Consider the following 22241-nt stretch of genomic DNA (forward strand, 5'->3'; position numbering starts at 1 on the left):
TGTGTTGAAATTTCTGAAACTTGTTTGTGTTGAAATTTCTGAAACTTGTGTTGAAATTTCTGAAACTCGTGTTGTTTCGTACAAACTTGTGAAGAACAAAATCTTGTGTTGTATTTTACCAATTTATATCCAGTATAGCAACCTTTCGAATGCAACCCCTTCCATTCGTTCTGTTTAAACTGTAATTATTGATAAATGACATAATAATTTTGTTTGTTAAATTATTATTTATTCAATAAATGATATGAAAAAAAAAATTAATGCCTAATTAATACCAATACAGACATCTCGAAGGTTAATAAACAAAGTTAATTCCAATACTAATAAAATTGTGTTATACAATGAAAAAATACCCCCCCACCCCCCATTCCCAATTATTAAATAAAAAGTAGCTATTTAAATTGAAAAATAAAGCACCGAGACATTTGGAATATTAATCAACAAAGTTAATTTCAATACTAATAAAATTGTGTTCAATAGTAACAATATCCCCCCACCACTCAAAAAAAGCTATTTAATTTTTTTTTTACAATTAACCTTAAAAAGAACTGAGAATATAATATATATGTTCACAATATCCCTACCCCATGGTCCCAAAACATACATTTTAAATATATCTAAATTTAATATCTAAGGTTAATAAACAAAGTTAATTCCAATACTAATAAAATTGTGTTATACAATGAAAAAATACCCCCCCCCCATTCCCAATTATTAAATAAAAAGTAGCTATTTAAATTGAAAAATAAAGCACCGAGACATTTGGAATATTAATCAACAAAGTTAATTTCAATACTAATAAAATTGTGTTCAATAGTAACAATATCCCCCCACCACTCAAAAAAAGCTATTTAATTTTTTTTTTACAATTAACCTTAAAAAGAACTGAGAATATAATATATATGTTCACAATATCCCTACCCCATGGTCCCAAAACATACATTTTAAATATATCTAAATTTAATATCAACCAAACCAAGCACTAAAGACATTAATAATGCACTAAATTGAAATACTTTTAAGAAAAAATAGTCCCTTTAACAGATTAGGAATTCAAAATTTTCTACAGTATATAAATGGGAACTAATAGATAAAGCACAGGCAAATAATTATAGATAGATAAAATAAATATAGCATAAAAATCAAACAAAATGGAGAAAATTAAAAATTTGTAAAACAAAAATTGATTAATTAATAAAACCATTTTATATAAAAGAGGCATTAACATTCGAAATGTTCACTAAATGTTTAAAAATAAAGGTTGATTTCATCCTACAATAATACATTTTTATAATTATCGAATGTTACTATTAATTATTGATGATCCCTCTATATTATTTCAAGTTTTCAGGCTAAATCTTTAGTGTTTAGGATTACACTGCATTCTATATAATGAAACAATATTAGAGATGGTTTGGTATTTGACATTAAAAACAAAAATGTGATTAAAAAGGCAATATAACTTTTGGGTTTCCACAATAAGATCTGTAAAAGAATTTGATGACTTTATATTCAGAATTTAGAGTTGTTTTCTTTCTTTGGTATTAATATTCACTAAATAGATATAATTCTCCAAGGATGTTCAAGTGATTATTATAAATACACTTATCGACAAATGGGGTTTTATTGTGGATTTAACTTGGTACACCAGTCATGGGTATAGAGTTATTTAGGGGGCGGAGGAGTTGAAAAGAGCATAATTTAACAATATATTATATTATTTTGAGACTCATATGTATGACTACATGCGAATGCAAAAGGCGGGGGGGGGGTTATTTTAGTCAGGTAGCATTATTGCTTACTCATGTACACCAAAAACACGTCATCTCGCCTAAACAGATGTTTTACGCCAAAACGCTTCAACTTGATTGATTGCCATGTTTTTGGTGTATATTTATATCTTTTCTTGGGCGCCGAATCGAACTACGGCTTTTAAAATGTTCAAAAATCGACGTAAATTGATTTTTTCAACGTTAGTTGGTATACAACGACGAGCACATGAGTGAGTAGACTGTGGGAAAGTTACGACAACTCATTTCCAGGCGCCATTTTGGGTCCCAATTATGACGCCATAAAAGCTATGACGTCATGGCTTCATACAGGTTTACATACCAAAATTTGTTTTTTTCTTGCAGTATTAGACGTTGAGGGATAATATAACGTTTTACCCTAAAAAAAAATGCAAAAGAAACCAATGCAGTTTGGTTCAGTGATAAATATATCAAACAAAATCATACCCAAAATCGGGGAATTTTCTGAGAGCGATATCTCGTAATCAGTGTGTTTTACTATTTACTCGTTGGATTATAAATGATTTCTTTTTAAATTCCTCAAACACAGAGTGGTTATGAAAGCGAAATGTGCCGAAAAATCGAATTTGACAAACGTCAAATTAAAAAAAAGAAGTATTTGTTATATGGTGCCGGGCGTTTCTTTCATAATGGCCACCAAATTTGGTAATATTATTATTATTATTATTATTATTACAGCATATTTATAGCGCGCCCTTTCATAAAACATGTTCAGGGGCACTCTACAAAGTGACAATGTAATCATAAATAAACAACAAGATTATGGACATGTTAACAATTGTATACAGAGTCAGTTAAAAGCCTCATTAAATAAATGTGATTTAAGTTGTTTTTTAAAAGAATATAGAGATGTACAACATCTTAAACTAAATGGTAGATTATCCCATAAAACAGGTGCTTGATAACTAAAAGAGACTAGTTGAACAGTTTTGGGCTTTAAAAATAGTTTATCTGATGTACGTAATGGTGGACCATTATATCGTGGTTATGTACGCGAAATGTGCGGAAATCGAATTTGACAAACATCAATTAAAGAAATGTATTTTCCATGTGGTGCCGGGCATTTCTTTTAAAAGGGCTACCGAATTTGGTAATACATGTATAAAGCAATTTTAACAAAAAACCCCATAAATTTGGTAGACTAAAAGGGCATCTCTTAAGATACGTAAGATATGACTTTTGCAATGTCCTTTATATGGTTTTCGATGTCTGTGAATTTGAAAATAAATTTTGAAAATACAAAATAGCAGCAACACCAATTGGCGGATATTAAATTAATCGTCATTTTTCCTGTTGGATATTAGATAGTGTCTCTTAAGCATGATGTACACTGTAGTTCGATGTACCCTTTAGTTCAGATATAGTCTCCAAACCGTGTTTACACTGACTGTAGTTTGGGTGTAGTTCGTCAAATGAAGATGAATTTTACGATACAAAAAAATGAATATATTGTAAACGCGCTTTAAATATCTGGAGGCGATAGACTTCGTGATAACAAATTCAAGGTACATTATATCATTGGCAATAATAAGATCCAATTTTAGTTTTTAGTTACACACTATTAACCACCAATAGATGTTTTAATGACAATAAATCATAAAATGTATTCAGCTCGACGTAAGACATAAATAGATACAGTTGGTTTAACTTGAATAGAAGTTTTAATTATCTATGCTGCATATATGCATATATCACCTTGATGTTCATATCGTCTTACGTATTTGTCAACATCAAGGTTAGTGCGACCCATTTGTGACAATTTCTAGTTCCCAAATATTAGCGATTTAGCTCCTTTAAAAGCGAATGCAAGTTAAATATGTTTAATCAGAGGCGGATTCAATGGGGGGAGCCCCCCCCCCCCCCCTAATTTTCAACAGTGCCCTTTTTTACGGCTGAAAGTGCCTTTTCTCAGACTCAAATATGTCCGTTCCCAACCCGTTGTAGGGATCCCAAATGACTCGAACCATCGACTCAAACACACCAGTCTGGGAAATAGCTCTTGGAATGGCTACAGATGCAAGGAAATGACGGATAATTTTCTTGGGGACCCCCCCCCCCCCCCTCAGCGGCAAGCCCCGTCTCCACGGTCAATGCCTTCATTTTGCAGCGCCCCCCCCCCCCTTTTCAAAATTCCTAGATCCGCCCCTGGTTTAATAGTAATTTTATCTAGTGTATCTTTTATTTTGATTTTTCTTATAGAATAAGGCTATATAACAATAATGTGCGCTTCTTGTTGTATAATACTAATAATAGTATGTTCAGCTATACTTTTCGTTTAAAAAATGTATGTTTTATGTCCTATATACACTTATTCGCTGAAATCTATGACATCCAACAATATAATAGGTCATATAAATAGATAATAAGTTTGCATGACGTCATATGAAATTCCTGGCTTCACAGTTGTCGCAACTTTATCTATACACGGCGTTGCGTCGACCAACCATGCAATGTGAAGTAGATGTCAATATGGTTATGTGCATAGGCGTACGAGCTGGGGGGGGGGGGGGCTGGGAACCAAATACTGGGAAAATTTGGGCACACAATTGTACTTTGTAAAGGTTGTATAAAAAAATATTGTGTTCTTAATGTGTCCAATTTAACAGCGAATTTATTATTATTATGTAACATATTAAGAACCTAACTACATTTTTGGGGCACCAACCACCACCGCCCCCCAGTCAAAAATTTCCCCGTACGCCTATGGTTATGTGTAAGAATATTCAGTTCAATATATTCACGGTGTATGATTTTATTCATACTTCAATTTTAGTGAGTTAATTCTGCAACGTTTTTAGAAAAAATTGCTATTAATTTGGCCAGTACTATAATAGCAAGTGTATAAATATTTTCTGTTCAGTCTATACACAGTAACATATCTGAGAACCATATTATCATTTCTGCCCAAGGCTCCCTGTGATTTATAGTTAGCAGTGATACAAGGCAATTACCAATTTTCCGTGCTCTTGGCCTGAAGAAATAAAATAATAAAAGTCAAGTTTTTATTATTATGCAAGTGGAAAAATACAATTCTTCATGGTATGATTTGAATAAATACAACTGATTTGAAGTTGGAATTATTATTTGTCTAAGATGACTGGGCATTTACAAATTGAAATACCTACTCTTCATCAAGAAAATACATGAATATTTTTCCCAATTCACCTGGATTTTATTGTAGGTCTTTGTACGTGAAATAGCTTTATTTAACGTCCGCTACCACCGAAGTGGTATTGCAGAAAATTAACAAATTCGGATTCCCTTTTAAAGGAATTAGACTACACTATCGCTGGATTGTATTATATTCAAAATGGCGCCCAGAACACAAAACAAACATTGCAATTCAGGGCGGACTGGTGTCGAGGTTGTATCCTAAGAATGATTTTTTGAATATTTAATCAAACAGAAACACAATTATGCACATGCAGTTATGATATAATATTAAATTAGCTTACCTCAAATACCTCGAAATATACTGTTTGGTCAGTTTGTCCGCCCGCCATATTTCTATTAGTCACACATCCTTCGGCCAATTAAAATGGAGGTATATTTTGTTTTAACCGAAACGAAAAATTTGCGTTATAAATACATTGTATTAAAAAATACCAAAATCACAAACCTGATATTCTTATTTTCTGAACAAACTTTTTTCACAACAATATCACTTTTTTCGATACTAATGCTTAATAATACAGTTAACATTTGCAGTACCACAGGGTTTAATACCGCAAAATTACTTCAATAAATATTTCTTTCTTTGTTTTAAGAGTAATTCATTTTAATTGGTCATTTACAGGTAAGAATAAATTTCCAATTTCGATTAATGAACCAATTAAATTAAATAAAAAGATTAACTCGACTATTTCCACGCCCATTCAAACATTTTTTTAAAACGTAGATATAACACAATTGTTATTGTCTTTGATGTGTCAAGTTTATTGGGGCGATATCAATCAGACACTTCCAAATGCAGACATTGTAATAACCTGTCTCTGTATATTGTCTGAGACAAGATGTGAAAATAAACAAAGAGTAGAATCAGAATAATCTTTTATTATATCTAATTAAATAAATAGTTTATATTTAGATAATAATTGACTAAAACTTTGATCTCTTATATCAGTATACTGTTATAAAATACGTTGTTTTAAAAGAGATATTAAATGCATCGCACGATACAAACATTGCGATTTCTACTTAATGTTTGTAATAATTAATATATCCTTTTAGATAATTAGAAATATTAAAAAATAAATCAAGTGAATTACTCGACATTCAAATTCAGGAAGAGTGGTTTTACATATAGGCTAGTGATAAAGGAACATAATAAATGTTATCTTTAATGTCGACGTAATTAATTATATGGAAAAAAAACACATAAGATTTTATAAATGTACACAAGTTTGTGTTAAGACATTGAAAAAAACACAAACTTGTGTCATTGCAATGCAATACAACACAAACATGTGTTAAATATTTTTAACACAAGTTCTTGTGTTGAGATCCAACACAAGGTTTTTTTCAGTGTAGTAAAACACACGAAAACATTATTTACAACACGGATATCAAATCACAAATGATTAATCGCATATTAACCAAAATAACTAAGTAATACGCACATAAAACAATCAATGCACAGGAGTAGGCACGTTAAAATAGGAAAGAGAGAGAGAGAGAGAGAGAGAGAGAGAGAGAGAGATATTTAACGTCCACTCGACACAAACTAAGTCATTTCCGGACTAACACATGGTTCAATTTTATTTCAATAATTCAATTGCGCGTAGGGGAAACCACACCAGTTGACTCAATGACAGACCTTATGATACAGTGCGCACGTGCTAACCATTCGGTCATGCCCCCCCCCCCCCACGCGTTAAAATAGGCCCTTGATATATAATTTTTAAGTTTGTTAACTGAAACCCGACATTTATCAAAACCAAACACAACTATCTTTATATTCCAAAATATTGAATTGCACACAGCAATAAATAAACGTTAGACAAACTTATCCCAAATACTATCGGGCTTGGCTTAATAAAAGTTGCAGCAGAAAATCCAAAGGGAGTGTTGGCTGCCTTACCAAGTAATCTTGTTTCATCACTAATACTGTCTGAACTGTAATCACTTTGTTGAATAATCACTAAAGACGTTAAAGATGTCACAAAATTATACTTTAATGACATGTTCAGTGCCAGACTTGTAGCGTTACTGGCGTTTTCATCTATAGCAGCTATCCGCAAAAGGTCCTTTATTTTCTGGTAAGCCCAAAGTTTCTCGGTAAATGCATCCTTGTGGTCCCTTACTTTGACTGCAGACGTTCCCAGAGACAGGTCGACTTTACCGTCTTTGGAAATGCCAACAATTGATACTTCCGTAGCTAGCAAAGAGTTTGGGAAATATGTTCTACCTGCGACAATTATTTCGGATCCTTCGTAATACTGGTCATAGTGTCTTCTGGTAGTAGACTGGAGGTCGACATTATTACCGTATCCAATAACCAAATCTTTCAAGACAGGGTCTTTTATTTCTAAGTAGAAGTCTTCAAGTTGCTTAACCGCGTCAACATCTTCATATATTCGCCTTGCAAATCCACCATTTTCCCAGGCCATTGCTTTAAGAAAAGAAATCTCAACATCGAAACCAAAGCCAAGACAAAAAATAGATGCAAGTCCTTTATTTTTGAAATATACATTTTTTCTGATGTTTTTGGGTACAGTCTCTCCAGCGGTAGGATTGCCATCTGTAAGTAAAACAATAGCATTGACTCTGCTGGCTGTTTCCACTTCAGTACTTTTTTCTAGTGAGCTGATTCCTCGAAGCATAGCGTCATTGATGTTAGTGGATCCCTGGGGTTTCACGTATTCCATAACATAGCCCTTCGCCCTGTCAATATGCTGGGCATTTGCCAAGACTGGCGTCTCCATCCATGAATCTACCTGATCGTCGAATACAAGGATATTAAAGAAATCATTGGTGTTAAGTTTGTCTAATATTGCTAGCATGGCATCTCTGGCTTGTGAGATTTTCTTTCCGTGCATTGATCCACTTATATCAATAATGAACAAAATAGTTTTATCCAAGTTCTTAAGTCCTGAAGGAGCAACATAGTGGACAAAATATTCATCTTCGACTATTACCACACCACCGTCTGTATTATGAAGAAGATCGTAAGTTACAACAATTTCACCATCTAATCCAGATGCAGTTTGGTCGGTTACTGATGGTTTATATAATATACTCTTTTTATCTGTCGAGGATGAGAGCACGGCGTTTTCGGTTGAAGCTGTATTTATGACGTTACTGTTGGGTAAACGGTAAGAAAATTTCTTGAACTGTTGCTCTTCCCGATAGGAAGCGGACACAGTCAGGTTAGTGACAACCTGGCCTGGCTGAACCACGATGCGCTGTTGATAGTCTCCTAATCGTCTTTCCAGCAGTTCTTGGTAGGTCAGATAAAATGTCGCATCGGCAAAAGATCCGACATTCACGTCCACTTTGAAAATATCCATTCCTCTTTTGGGGTCTGTGGAGGCATGTCGGACCTGGCCTGCTGATTGGCCCCTGTCTTTCGCATCATCATACTTTTTCTGGGCCTCTTCTTTCGCGAATAACTTCGCTATATACATCGTGTTATTGACAATCATGCTAAAGTTGGCTATGAAAGCCGATTCCGGGATCTGGACGGTGAATGTGGCGTCCAATCCCCTTGCATGTTGGTTCACGACATTACTGGTGATTTCCACAGTAGCAAACCTTGAATATACGTTCGAATTAATATACATATCGGTAATATTAGGTAGTAACTGTGACACTTCATTATCATCCGTTGAGCGCCGTTTCCTTGCGTTACTTGGTTCAAATACAACAAGATCTAAATGTCCACCGACAACACCTGTTAAAAACAGTAGACTGAAAAAATAGATATACTTCTTCAGAGTCATGATGTTTCGGCCCTTCCCAGGCAATATTGACGAATGAGTAATTTTCTATAAATAGAAATGAGTTCATGTTGTAGTTTATTCAATCAGTGGTCTATATGGGGGCGGGGAGGGGTGGACTGTGTCCCTTCGAACAATGTTCAAAATACTAATATCATGCAGTGATTTCATTTCGACCTAACAATGAAAATAATGCGAAATGTTCCTCAATAATTGTTTATCGGTTGGTTGTGACTAAACCTTTAAGGTCAAGGTCAGTGAAATCGTTATCAATGCCAATGGTTGATATGTCGTTCTTTGACTCATTACCAATATTTGTAGTGGATGCATTTGCATCACAACCTTTTAAAGGCAACCCAGCAGCCGTTTGTTTGGTTTCTACAACATGTCATCCACAGGTTTGTGTCATACTCATATAATCAATTATTTATTAAACAGGAAAACTAAAGTCTTGTAAAACAAGACTATCGTTATCTCTCCGGATCTGTCGTCTGCTCTAGCTGCAAGCAATGCACAGCTGTGATAATTCTTATCTACGGCTGCAATTGATACACTATTCGAGGCTTTGAGCAAGTAAAATTAGGTTCAATTGCAAATTTTCAACACATATCATCATCACAGTTTGCATGGAAATAAGTAATTATGTTACAAATACTATAGGGAAGAGTGGTAGGCTACACTGAATGAAATCATAATCTTATTTTACCGAACAGTTTTTCTGCATTTTCCGTTTCGAGTTACATGACATCACGTGGTTCTGGTTCGGCGGCCATTATAAAACGAACAGAGATTGTGTTTAACATCCACTCGACACAAACTAGGTCATTTCGGGACTAACACTTGGTTCAATTTTATTTCAATAGTTCGCTTGCGCGTAGGGGTCTTTAGCAGTGGTAGGAAACCGGAGGACCCCGAGAAAATCCACGATGTTGTACTGGCGACCCTACTTCTTGTCACGTACAACCGGGGAATCGAAACCACACCAATTGACTCCATGACAGACCTTATGATAGGCCTACTGCGCGCACGTGCTAACCATTTGCCCATCCAACCCCCAAGTTTGGTCAAAGGTCACGAGATGTAGACAGGGCTAGCGCTAATCCCAACCCTTACCCTAACCCTGGACCTAGCCCAAACGCTTACTCTAACCCCAACCTACAATCTCGCCAACAATCACGTGCCCTACCTAACCTTATTTACATCTCAACGACCTTGACGAAAATTGAGTTGGCACAGAGTAATATTTTTACTCTCTGGAGTTGGTCTTAACAAATAGATCTAGCCCTATTAATACGGTGGACCAACGATGACACAACAGTACACTCGATCATTCTAGTTGTTCAGATTGCATTCTGTCAAAAAATCTGATACGTGAATTTTTCATTCAGCATTTTTTACTAATGAATGGATAGAATTTCCACCCTTGTCACACCGGCGTTCAGCCTCACGGTTAAGCTTCATTAAAATATGTTACTTTTAGGCGTAGGGCCTATAAGGTGAAATCGTCGCCACCACAGTACATACACATGAACAAACACCCTTGCGGTAACTCTTCGTGTGTGTATTCAACGGCATAAATAATCACCATATCTGAGTTAAGTTGTATTTTGCTAATGTCTATTTATATAGCTTTGCGAACTCCTCAAACGAGAAGTGGTGACATGCGTTATAGAACTGGTGAACATACCCTGCCTCTTGCACGACACTAGCTAGTTGGCCCGATGGTTTCGGCTTAGATTGCTGCAGGGTATATTATTGTAAGGAATCTAAAGCACTAGGGGATAAGGGGGATCAGTGCGCGAGGCATCTTTTGAATGTTGGCCTACCTCAGAAGACTTGGTTTGCGCGCACCCTGTGCTTTGTATTATAAGTGTGATGTTTACCTAATACATTTATACTTTCCATCTCTTAAATAATATTAAAGCGTGTGATTTTCACTTGACATCATTGGTATTGTCCCCCAGCTTCTTTTTTGTACAAAGCAGTAACCGTGAGTTTAAAAAAAAATGTCTGCCTAGCCGTGACCGCGCCCTGCTTCAGTAGGTAACAATAACAGGGGCGGATCCAGGAATTTTCGCAGGAGGGGGTTTGCCAGGTTCCTGAGAAAATGTATCCCCCTCCCCCGGCTTGAAATATTTTGAGAAATACATGGTCTCTATCGTCATTTTGGCGTATATACATACACATTGATCTTTTTAAACAGAGAAATCCAGCAGCCTATTTGACGTTAATTTTTATTATGAATTAATACGATGACATTGTGATTCAACTTTATTGATGCAAAGCATTAATTGTGATATCACATAATTATGTCTATATCATTATCTCGCGCTTTGAGTGCCCATCCTGTCGCACCATCTGACGATAAAGGATAAAGCACAATTATGACACTTTTCTCATATAAAAGGTTGTTTTACAAAACAAATTATGTAGCTGAGCAGGAGGGGGGTGTTTGGACCCCCCAAAACCCCCCCTCTGGATCCGCGCCTGAATAACTGCTTTCCTCTATATTTGCCTCACTTCCCGATTCTTCAAATCTTTCATACTGGTCAACCATAACAAACATCTGTGTTAAAATTGTATTTGGAGTGCGTTTATCCAGTTCTATCACATACATGGATATAAAATTGTTGGACACCAACATCGTCCTTTAAGATCATCGGGGTCAAAAGTCAACCCACCCCATCAGTAGTTTAAATACCAAATTACAACGACAAAATTGCACTCCCGAAACGTGAAAAAAACGTATAAGTATGTGATGGCATTGTAATATTCTTACTTTCCAGCACATTGTATTGTATTTTAGAAATTCTAAAAGTCCAAAAATGACCTATTTGTTTTGAAGATGTTCTTAAATTCGTTTTCCATTTCCACCCATTAACTTTATATTTTAACAGGTCTGTAGTAATGCTGAACTTATGCAGAATATAGCCAGTGAAATGAACTTATCAGAAACAGCTTTTGTAATATCAACAGGAAACCCGGATACATTCACAACAGGTATCTTGCACAATGTTAAAGGAAGACATCGAATTTGGAACCTCAGTTTAGAAAATATACACACTGACAGGTCTGTTGTCCTATTGCAGTAAGCGTTTAAAGGGGAAGATCAACGATTTTCAATAAGGTTTCCATAAATAATAAATATATATTTAGAAATAATCCCTCCTATAACATATGCAAAAAATAATTTGTAAGCGAGAAATTAATTTTTATTAATACCGGAAGTGACGTAGTTGGTTCGACACGCTCACTGGTCACTATAGTAAACATACAAATTTGGAGTAAGTTTAGCGCTGTATTTTGTGATCGTTTCGCCGTTTGGCAGAAAATCTGATGAAAGGTAATCTTTATTAGGATATTAAGAACAAGAACTTACGGTGTTTTGAAGGTATAATATACAACGCGTTTGTGTAAATTAAGTTTCTAAACTGGACACTGTGACATAATTTAAGCCACATGGCTAATTGTTTACATCACGTGATAGCTGGCACGTGACAGATATTAACCGAACACAAATTGGCCACCTATTCGGCTAGCGACCTGTTCGACCGATCCAGCTGGCAACCTGTTCGTTGGCAACCTATTCAGAATAAATTCAACAGTCGCCCAAACTCATCTATTTTATCAACAAATAAAATTCAACGTAACGTCTATCAAATGAAAGTAGAATATATTATCATTTATCCATTCCTTTAGCTCAGAATAGAGATGTAATTTCGCATTATCTTACAAAATTCTGGACATCCAACTAAATATATTCCGAAAGCTTTCGAAAAATTATTAGTAAAAGTTGGCACAATCATATTAAAGGGGTGCGCTCTCATTCTGAATAGGTTGCCAACGAACAGGTTGCCAGCTGGATCGGTCGATTTTAAGCATCTCTAGCCTTGAAATCGTTCAAGATACAAAAATCTTTTGAGGGGCGGCCTTCTGAATATCCCCAACCCTAAACCAGCTATCTTTCTCATTCCGAAATATGTGCCCTTCTACCTCTCACCATTCTACTTTAGCTGTCTATAGTCCGGGTATGTATATCAAATGATCGGGACCTATACACATAGCCGTTGTCTCAAATATTTTAAAAGTTACAATTTCAAACTTTTTTGCAGGAGACTCATTTTCTCTTCGGTGGTTTACTCCATCGACGGAAGTAAATCTGTGTGGACATGCAACATTAGCTTCTGCGGCAGTTTTGTTCCGGAAACTAAGTAAACCATTTATTTTATCTTCTTGGGGACTAATTACACGGTCAGATTAATATCTGAAAGGCTTTAAGCACGGCACTCCGATATCATGTAATTCCCTGTTCTCCGTCCCGTCCATTTCTTGCAAAATGTGCACGTATCTTGTCGGACACCCGCGTGTTATCTTTCGAAATGAAACGAAACTTTAGATTTTCTGACGGCAAAATCCAGGATATTTTATTCAACTGCATATTAATAAAATGATTAAACTAGTAGATGTATTTTACCATTATTTATTATAGGTACCCTATAAGACCGAATAATTTATGAAAAAAAGGGGGGGGGTCAACCCCTAAACCATTGCAAGACAGTTTTTTTTAATAGTTTCTGGTAGTTGGCGTGTAGTACATGCATCTGCGGATGCTTATGTCAACATGGTAAAGGATGACATATTGATTGGGGAGAAACACATATCTTGTGATATTCACATTGCCGTTTCAAAATCCGTGCAAAAGACATTATTTTCTTTCCGACAAACAGGGCGAAAAATTTGTGTATGGTATAATAGTTTGTCTCAAGAAACTTCTGGTACAAGAGTATGTTTCTAAGTCTTGTTTCTTCACGCGTTAAGTGGGTGTGATATAGCATCCAGGGTACGTAGCATTGGCAAAAAATTGTTGTCCCAACAGCTTATTGTAGGAGATCCTGTACTAGCAACAGTATGTGCAATATAGACTGTTTATGGGGCTGACCTTAAAACCACCCCCGACTTAAATTATTTTATTGCACTTTTCCGCGATCTTTTTATTTTATTTTGTGTGTCAACCTGAAATATATCACGAGAGTTATTTCCCTTTACTATGGCTATGGTTTGATTCATTATTGAAACTGGTTGATCAAGACGAAAGCGTCATAGGTGTCGCTTCTCAACAAAATGGTTGCAGACGAAAGCACGTCCATTCCCACGAAATGATTCTGCCTCTATGTCTGTGGGGCGTCGTTTTAAACATGACGACGATATTTTCAATATCCGTTTTCGAGAAAAATAAAGGCACAACCCGCACGATCGTTAAAAACGTGTTGAGGGAGTTTCAAACGTGAGTTTGTCGCAATTTGTGTGCGAGTCGTGCATCAAGAAAAATCCCGATGTCATTGATTTGTTTGCCAATAAAAGAAGACGAATGTTTGCACCCGGAAAATTATCAAGCTGTCAAATTAGCTCTTAAAAAAAAAAATCTGAAAAAAAACCCGACCTACCGACCCTTCTCCTCGATTGTGGGTCGGGTTTGGTGAAACAAAGATATTTTTAAGGTCAGCCTGGCTACTACTATTACGTCATGTCTTCTGTGGTCGCCATCTTATAGTTGGGAATGATCATGCTGTGCTAGAAGCATCTTCCTCTAGTCCCCAAAGGAACTGTGTTCGTGAACTATCATAATATTTCTGGGGCAGTTTACAATAGCTATAAGATGACAACCACAGAAAGACATGGTTTAATAGTCAGTACATCATAAACTGTCCATATTGTGTCATTGTAATGCCAGGTGTTATTTTTATATTGTCGTCGACCTTGTCCGTCCGAACGTCCATCCACAATTTGTTTGTGGACTCTCCACAGGTCACAATTCTTATCCGATTGAAATATAGGTTTATCCCCAAAAGATCTCGATTCCTGTCGATATTGGCATGTGTCGGATCGAAACTTCGTGGATTATGGCCCCTGGTCTGATGTTGATGAAACTTGAAATGCATGTTTATAAAGCAAAGATCTTGGCTCATTTCGATATTTGCACATATCGGATCGTAACTTCCTGAATTATGGCCCCTGATTGTACAAAAAATTGCGTTTTTAGTTTGTGGTCCCACAGAGGTCACAATTTTTATCCGATTAAAACAAACCGTTTGAATATATCACCTTTACGCCCTAATGATTGTCGAGTTCGAATTTCCTGAAAATCGGACCAAAACTGTTTAAATATATAACCGTTACACTTAAGTGAAGGTTGAGTTCAATTTCGTAAAAATCTGACTTAAACTGCCGGACAAAATGGCCGCTCCCTGTACGCAAAATAGTGTAAAAGTACATGTATGTAATACCATGGTTGTGGACACTCTAGAAGTCACAATTTTTATCCGATTTTGATGAAACTTGAAATGAAGATTATAATCCAAAAGTCTTGGTTCCTTTCGATATTTGCGCATATCGGACCATGAATTCCTGCATTATGGCCCCTGATTGTACGAAAAATCACGTTTTTAGCTTGTGGAGCCTCTAGAGGTCGCAATTTTTATCCGATTTTAAAAGGCGTTGAAACTATCACCGTTACACTCTAATGACGGTTGAGTTCGAATTTCGTGAAATTCGGACCAATACTGCCTGACAAAATGGTCTCTTCTTTTACGCAAATAGTGTAAAAGTATGCAATACCAGGGTTGTGGACTCGCTAGTAGTTACAATTTGCATCCGATTTTGAAAATGTATCCTTATATCCCAAATATCTCAGTCCATTTCGATATTCGCGCATTTCAGACCATAAGATCCTGGATTATCCCTGATTGTAGAAAAAGCGCCTTTTTTTAATTTGTTCTCTGACCATCTCTTGCAAAATGTGGTTGTATCTTGCCTGGTCATGTTCCGAAAACCTTAATATAGATTTATAGGGAAAAAAGCAAAAAGTTTAAATATTTTAGTACGTTGATGTACCGCATCATGGCTATATATACATGTATATGACGTCATACTATTTTTAATGGGCTTATTTAACATGTTGGTATCATAAGCATATTACATAAAGGGTCTTAAACCAACCATTTAGGATTTTCTTAAAAATTGATTGAGCGAATGTCGGCCATATTGGATTTTACCAATTTTTACCGCTTTCCTGTTCGCAAAATTTAGTAAACTTTTGGGATGTTATAAAGTACACGAACGTGTATAATATTTTTGACACTGTCATAAGTACTCATAAGCCTTTCCTACACGCGCTGTATTCTTAATCATCCGTCAACATTCCCGGCTTTGCTCTTGAATATTCCTCAAGTCGTGAAGGTTTTGATTGGAAGGGGCCCCTTAAGTGGAATAGCCCAGGGCCTCTATTGATCTAATTCCGGCTCGGTGTCCCAAGCATGAGTTTAGTTTGCTTCATGGTTAATCCATGGCTGACAAATTAGATTTAAATGGACACTGCCACTTTGTAGACTTCACTAGATCCGTAAGAAATAATCTTCGATAGTTGAATGCAGACAGACAGCCTGACAAATCGGCCAATCAATCGTTGTAATACATATGATTTCAATTTGTGAACCGTACACATTGTTAGCGGCTTTGAAGGAACCTTACAAACGCTGTGCAAAAACACAAGGTGATGAAAGTATAATGATTTTACGTAAAAGACTTATTTCCGGTATAGTTGTCATTTTTTTATTTGCAGGTAACACAAACCCCGTGTTAAAATTTGACACACTAAGTGGTATATTACCAGTATGTCGAAATGGCAAGCTGATTTCATTGAACTTCCCACTTAATACATCCATCAGTCAGGCAAGTTGCAGTATCCATTTCAATTAAGAGAAATAAATGTAGAACCCTTCTTGTGGAATGCTATTTTATTTTAAATTTAAGCAGCACACAGACTGAGAACAGACGTTTTGTATAATGTCACAGCTAGTTTATAATGCACGAATCCCGAGTCAAGAAAGACTTTCTATATACATTGTAATGCATTCACAAGTAATTCCTCCTTGTTACTGAATGACAGATCAGTAATTATGGGCCCCAAAGACGAATGCGCCATTTGAGTTGCAGGTGATTTTTGAAAAGCTTATTATGACCATTGTCAAGATATGGTCGATATTGGCTGGGTCTTCTATCATAGACAATCTATTCCACCGTTCTGGTGTATTTGAATAATTTGAATAACGGTAACAGGTAGGATGCCCCAATCCCTATTTGATATTTGAAATTTACTGTTTGGACTTTAAACCCAGCGTGCACGATCTATTTTCTCAGCGCACACGATCGGTTTCCATTATGCATTGAATCAATATTGTCCGTGTGCTCGCTACTTCAATTATTGTCGCTAGTGACAAGTTACCAAATATGAAACAATTTTGATATTCGCCAAAAAATAATTGCTCGTTGCTCTCGCTGGCTGCGCAAAAAAATGCTCACCTGTGCATACGAGGGTTTAGGAGAAATGCATTTGTTAGACGTTAATTTGTTTTTTTCCCTTCTTCAGACGTTAAATGATTATAGAGATCTGTTAAAAGTAAGTATTTTTATTTGACCATCTAATTTGTTTCGTGCCTTTAGAAGCTTGTGAAGCTTTGTTTCATAAGTTCAGTATTTATCCACAAAGTACGTGACCCAAAATAACTATCGGAACGGATATTATATCCATATTTCAAATTTATTCTCAAGGATAACTTTACTCTTAAAGATTCTTAATTATGGCGATGACATTGGATCTTACAACTTTCGGCTTGTGTGTATAAATTCTTGCATGGACGCTTATGTTTTTACTTTAATAGATCTATTTTTGCCGATTCATTATAGGCGATACTTGATGTGACACTGATTCAAGAGATTGAATATTCACCAAACACAAAAAAAATACTGGTTCGACTCAAAAATGAAGTTCAAAAGTTTGTTGTAATTTTGAATATTTATTCTTCTTTAAAGGCACCTTTTGAAACATTGCGTGACAGTTCTTATTTTAAAATCCTTTGGGCGCATGGAATGGGGTTTATTGCTCCGCCGGATCTCTACTTCTCACATTTAGAGACTGACATAGATTTTTTTATTTCCATGGTTACGTGTCCTATGGGAGGTTGAGAATTTTGCCTGACAACGCTTTTCCACCCACATTTCCATTTGTACACCGAACTTTGGTATTTTGTCTAAACGATTAAACACCCTTTCCTTGATTTGGAAAAATCCCGATGGGTTTTCACGACCCATCCTGGGATACAAAGCAGCGTGTGAGAAATACATGCGCTATAGATAGAAACTGCGATAAGACAGAGGTCGTGATGGAATTATTAAAACTCGGTGGGATTGTTCATGGAATGTTTTGATTTTCAAAGTGTTTGGATCTTAAATTGCAGAGTTATCTTTCCATTTGCATTTTTCCTGCAAGCTTGGGACAGAGTATTTGGTGCATTTGTTTTAATTTGTTGAGAATAATTTATGGAAATCAAAGACAACTTTGCGCTCGTATATTTTTTACTTTCTTGTCAACATTTTACACAGAGAGCAGCTGAAGAATCTAGTTTTTAACATTTCATCACTGCCATTAATAGAATCATCGGGAAAAATAAAAGGCGTAATATTGACGTTAAAAGGGACTAAAGAAAATGGCTGTCTAGACCAAAATGGCGAATGTTTTGATTTTATATCCAGATATTTTGCACCATGGGTTGGAATTCCTGAAGACCCTGTAACAGGTGATTTAATTATATTTTTCGGATGTGTTTCTCCCTCCCCTTTCTCTCTCATGGAGACTTCTATATCTCATGCTAATCTTTATCATAATATTTCCTTATAATAAATTATATTACTATCAAACCCGAAGGATTAAAGTCTATGGTGTTGAGAGAAGTTCAATATCCGAGCGAACAATTAATGGAATTCAACCTTCAGCGACGCTCTTTACGCAAGCTAACAATAAATGCAAGATTGTGAGCGACGCTTTGTAAGTAAGCTAATAATAAATGCTATTCGACTTTGCCTTCTTGACTAACGATCTTCACAATAAATGCAATTCAACGTTGTTGAGAAACGTTCTTTACGCGAGCAAACAATAAATGCAATTCAACGTTGCTGAACGACGTTCTTTGCGCGGGCGAACAATAATGCTATTCAGCGATGTGAGCCACGTTCTTTACTCGAGCTAGCAATAAATTGTAGACATGAACTTGGTAGGGTGTCATAGCATTATTCGACACAACATTGGTAACTAGGATGAACGACAGTTCATTTGTCGGTGAAAAAACGATATGAGACTGGTCCTACCAAGCCATGATGGCTGGATCACACACGTTAAGCCTGCTGCTTTGACTAATGCACAGGCGTCCCGCCGATAGCCTTAACTGACTAGACGCTTAACAGACAAAAAGATGTAGACTACACGAGTTCGTTACAAGACATCAATTTCGTGCCAAATAATGAAACTCAAACATAACATAAATGAATGCACCTCGCGCCTAATTATCCTAATGTCAAGATGACTTGCCACTAATGTCAAGATGACTTGCCACTAAACAAAATGACGCGCGCAATGACAAGTGACATAATAATTGCATAAGAATTTGGTAAACATAGTATTCTATCACACGCGAATGCATTACAAGATATCACCTTCTAAATTACCTATATCACTGTTCTTCTTACCGGATCAACAGATACTCATTGTCAGTTTGATGATTTCTTTTTGTTTTCTGCTTTTTGTGTATGAGGAAAAATAAAATTTCATACTCGTCTTTGTTTATGTAAAGTCTCTTTATTTTTTTATGTTTTGACTTCCTATATTGGATATTCGCTCTACTTGTAATCCAATTATTTTACCATGAACGTTCATGTTCCTATTGGTGTAATGCTATAAGTATCTATGGGGTTATTACTTTAAAATAATATACTGCTCTGTTCATTGGGGTCTAGCCTGGACGGCTCGATTTTGGGTTAATTGGGTACCCTGTATCCAAACTGTACAGTGACTTAATATGGTTTGGTACCCATTCATTGTGCCTTCCCCTCCCGTTTCCTTATTATGACACCGTGTTTGAATCCAGGGTACAGGTGACCAATCAAGTAAAAAGATGCCAGACCAATTTCGAGGGTCAGTGTTTACAGCCGGTCGGGCTCAAATAGAACAGGCCCTCATTTCGCTACCATGGAGAGATATTATAATTGGGTTGAGTTCTTAGAGACATTATAAGATTGCTGGTGATTCTCGACAAATAAGTGTTCTAAAACAACGGAGGCCTGTGTTGATTGAAGCGTTTCTGGCATTATACAGAAGTTTTAGCGTCTCCTATATTACATACAGAATTCCATCCCTGAAAATCGGTGACAAATTCAGCGATGGTTTTTTATGACATGTGCTGTTTTTGATAAAATAAAATTAATTCATGGATTTTCTTCATAAAAATGGATAAATATTATCGCAAACATCACAATGGTAGGCAGTGGTATCAATGTTGGTACAAAATGACAAGTTTACTGAAGATATATCAGAGATTTGAGTCAAAGAATTTTCGTTCTAAGCAAGTTTCAGCGACGGCCAAATTCACCAATGCAAGTATTAGTGTTTGCTCCCAATGCAAACACTGAGATTTTATTAAACATACATCATGCAAGAGCTGAATCTGCCAAGTGCAGGTCTTTCCTTAGGCCTACAATGTTATCTAAATTATTAAACATGCATTATGCAAGAGCTAAATCTGCCTATTGCAGGTCTTTCTTTAGGCCTGAAATGTTTTCTAAAGTATTAATTAGACATTAATTAACTGATCCAGGCCTTAATCAACTCCCGATGGCATCAGATTTCTCCGATATAAAATAGATTAGAATGGTTCAGCGATACTTTGATTTAATCAAATATGGAGGCTCGAGAATTAGCTTCGATCAACCAGCACGGTGGTTGAAATTATTGCACACGTCTGTCAAACCTTCAAAGGCTAATATCTTCGCTTGCAATAGAGTAATTTGAATGAAATTTTCAAATTATTCATTTTACATCATCTTCTTTCGAACTGTTATAGCAATAATGGCTAGTTCTTTATCTAAATCTTACATAATGTATCTTTAATTAGACATTAATTAACTTATCCAGACCATAATCAACTCTAGATGTCATCGCTAGCCTGTTATATACTGGATTAGAACCCGGTCTGCTGCTGCTGATTAAATAAAAAAATTGATAATCGAGACTATGTTTTTTTTTATCGTACCGACTTTAATAATCATGATCGAGGCTATGCCCAAAATTCAATCGCTAAATTCTCGGTTCCGGGTAGATCAATTTGACTGAAATTTTCAGCAAATTCCCTTTACATTATCTACATTTTAACTAATATAGCGAGAACTCTCAGTTCTGTATCTAATCTCCAATAATGTATCTCTAAGAGGTCACTCCCGTTAAGCGGTCAGTCATGACAATTCCCTTGAGTGACTGCTTAATACATTTTCTACTGTGTATAGAACAACACAGGTTTCGGGGGTCTAACTATTTAAAAAAAACCCACAAAGTAAAGTCAGAATAGAAGTGACCTTAACTAGAATAGTCTTACAGTCCCAGCTGTCACATATGGTTTGTTTGGTTTCGCGACGTAGGATTGTGTCCCCCAGGGTGGGGTGTCATATTGGTATTTAGAATTTAACATGATATTTTCATTTCTAGGTTCTGCTCACACTGTTTTAGCTAGTTATTGGTCAAAACAACTAGAGAAAAATGATCTTTATGGTAAGACATTAATTTACATGTATGTTAATTTACGATAACCATTTATAGATAAGTATGTTTAATACATTTCTATTCACGATGTAATGGAACATTTTTAATTCTGTTAAACGGATCCACATTTATCTTGACGATTGATCAAAGCGGCTACATTGAAGATACCAACATTTCTAACCCGAATATCGCATCAAAAACCAAAATACATAATTAAGCTGCTTAAAATACCAGAATAGAAAATATATATTAAAGTAAAGACATAGTCAATTTGGAAAATATAGCATTATGTTTACTTTTTGAAAAACAAAACAAAAAACCCCATCCTTCTCTTGATTTTACGCTTACAATTTGAAATGCCACTTCTGAAATAATTCTGTGTTTTTTAAAGCTCAACAGTGTTCTACCAGGGGCGGAGAAATGCGAATTGTTGTGAAAGATGATCGAGTAGAAATGTCCGGCCAAGCTGCTATTACGTTAGAGGGACGTTTTAATCTGTGATATTAATTATGTGATCTTCGGGCCCACATTAAACATTGTAGAATAAAAGGTTTCAGAATAAGATTTTTCACTGGCAGATTATGAGGCCGGGTGTGTTTTTGTAATCAGAGACATTGAATAATTTCGAAGACGTAAAGGTAAAACAATCCAACATTTCATTCCGATGATTATACTACCATGTGACCAATTACTGATTATCCAACAGTTTTGAGGCCAGCAATTAGTCCCCATAGTGCACTCACCTTCTTGTTCATCTGTTTGGGTCAAAGTTCTGCGTAAAAGCCTACGATCGACATGCAATTTGACATTCGATTATTGATATGACGTCACAACCGATGACTGTTCTGAGTA

The 22241-nt window shown here is 35.9% G+C and overlaps 2 protein-coding genes across 2 annotated transcripts; one reads left to right on the forward strand and one right to left on the reverse strand.

Annotated features, from left to right (window-relative positions):
• Nucleotides 1-5846: 5846 nt before the first annotated feature.
• Nucleotides 5847-8777, reverse strand: LOC126827173 (inter-alpha-trypsin inhibitor heavy chain H4). The gene has a single exon (XM_050556407.2). The coding sequence runs from the start codon at nt 8750-8752 to the stop codon at nt 6764-6766; it is 1989 nt and encodes a 662-aa protein (XP_050412364.2). The 5' UTR covers nt 8753-8777; the 3' UTR covers nt 5847-6763.
• Nucleotides 8778-8927: 150 nt separating this feature from the next.
• LOC126828510 (phenazine biosynthesis-like domain-containing protein) lies at nt 8928-21951 on the forward strand. Its single transcript, XM_050558297.2, has 9 exons — nt 8928-9147; nt 11647-11749; nt 12862-12960; nt 16368-16477; nt 17175-17204; nt 17492-17580; nt 18188-18381; nt 21336-21398; nt 21781-21951. Exons 1-9 carry the CDS (start codon nt 9022-9024, stop codon nt 21888-21890), a joined length of 924 nt encoding a protein of 307 aa, XP_050414254.1. The 5' UTR covers nt 8928-9021; the 3' UTR covers nt 21891-21951.
• The last annotated feature ends 290 nt before the right edge of the window (nt 21952-22241 follow it).

The sequence above is a fragment of the Patella vulgata genome, chromosome 7 (assembly GCF_932274485.2).
Source record: "Patella vulgata chromosome 7, xgPatVulg1.2, whole genome shotgun sequence".
Classification (NCBI taxonomy): domain Eukaryota; kingdom Metazoa; phylum Mollusca; class Gastropoda; family Patellidae; genus Patella; species Patella vulgata.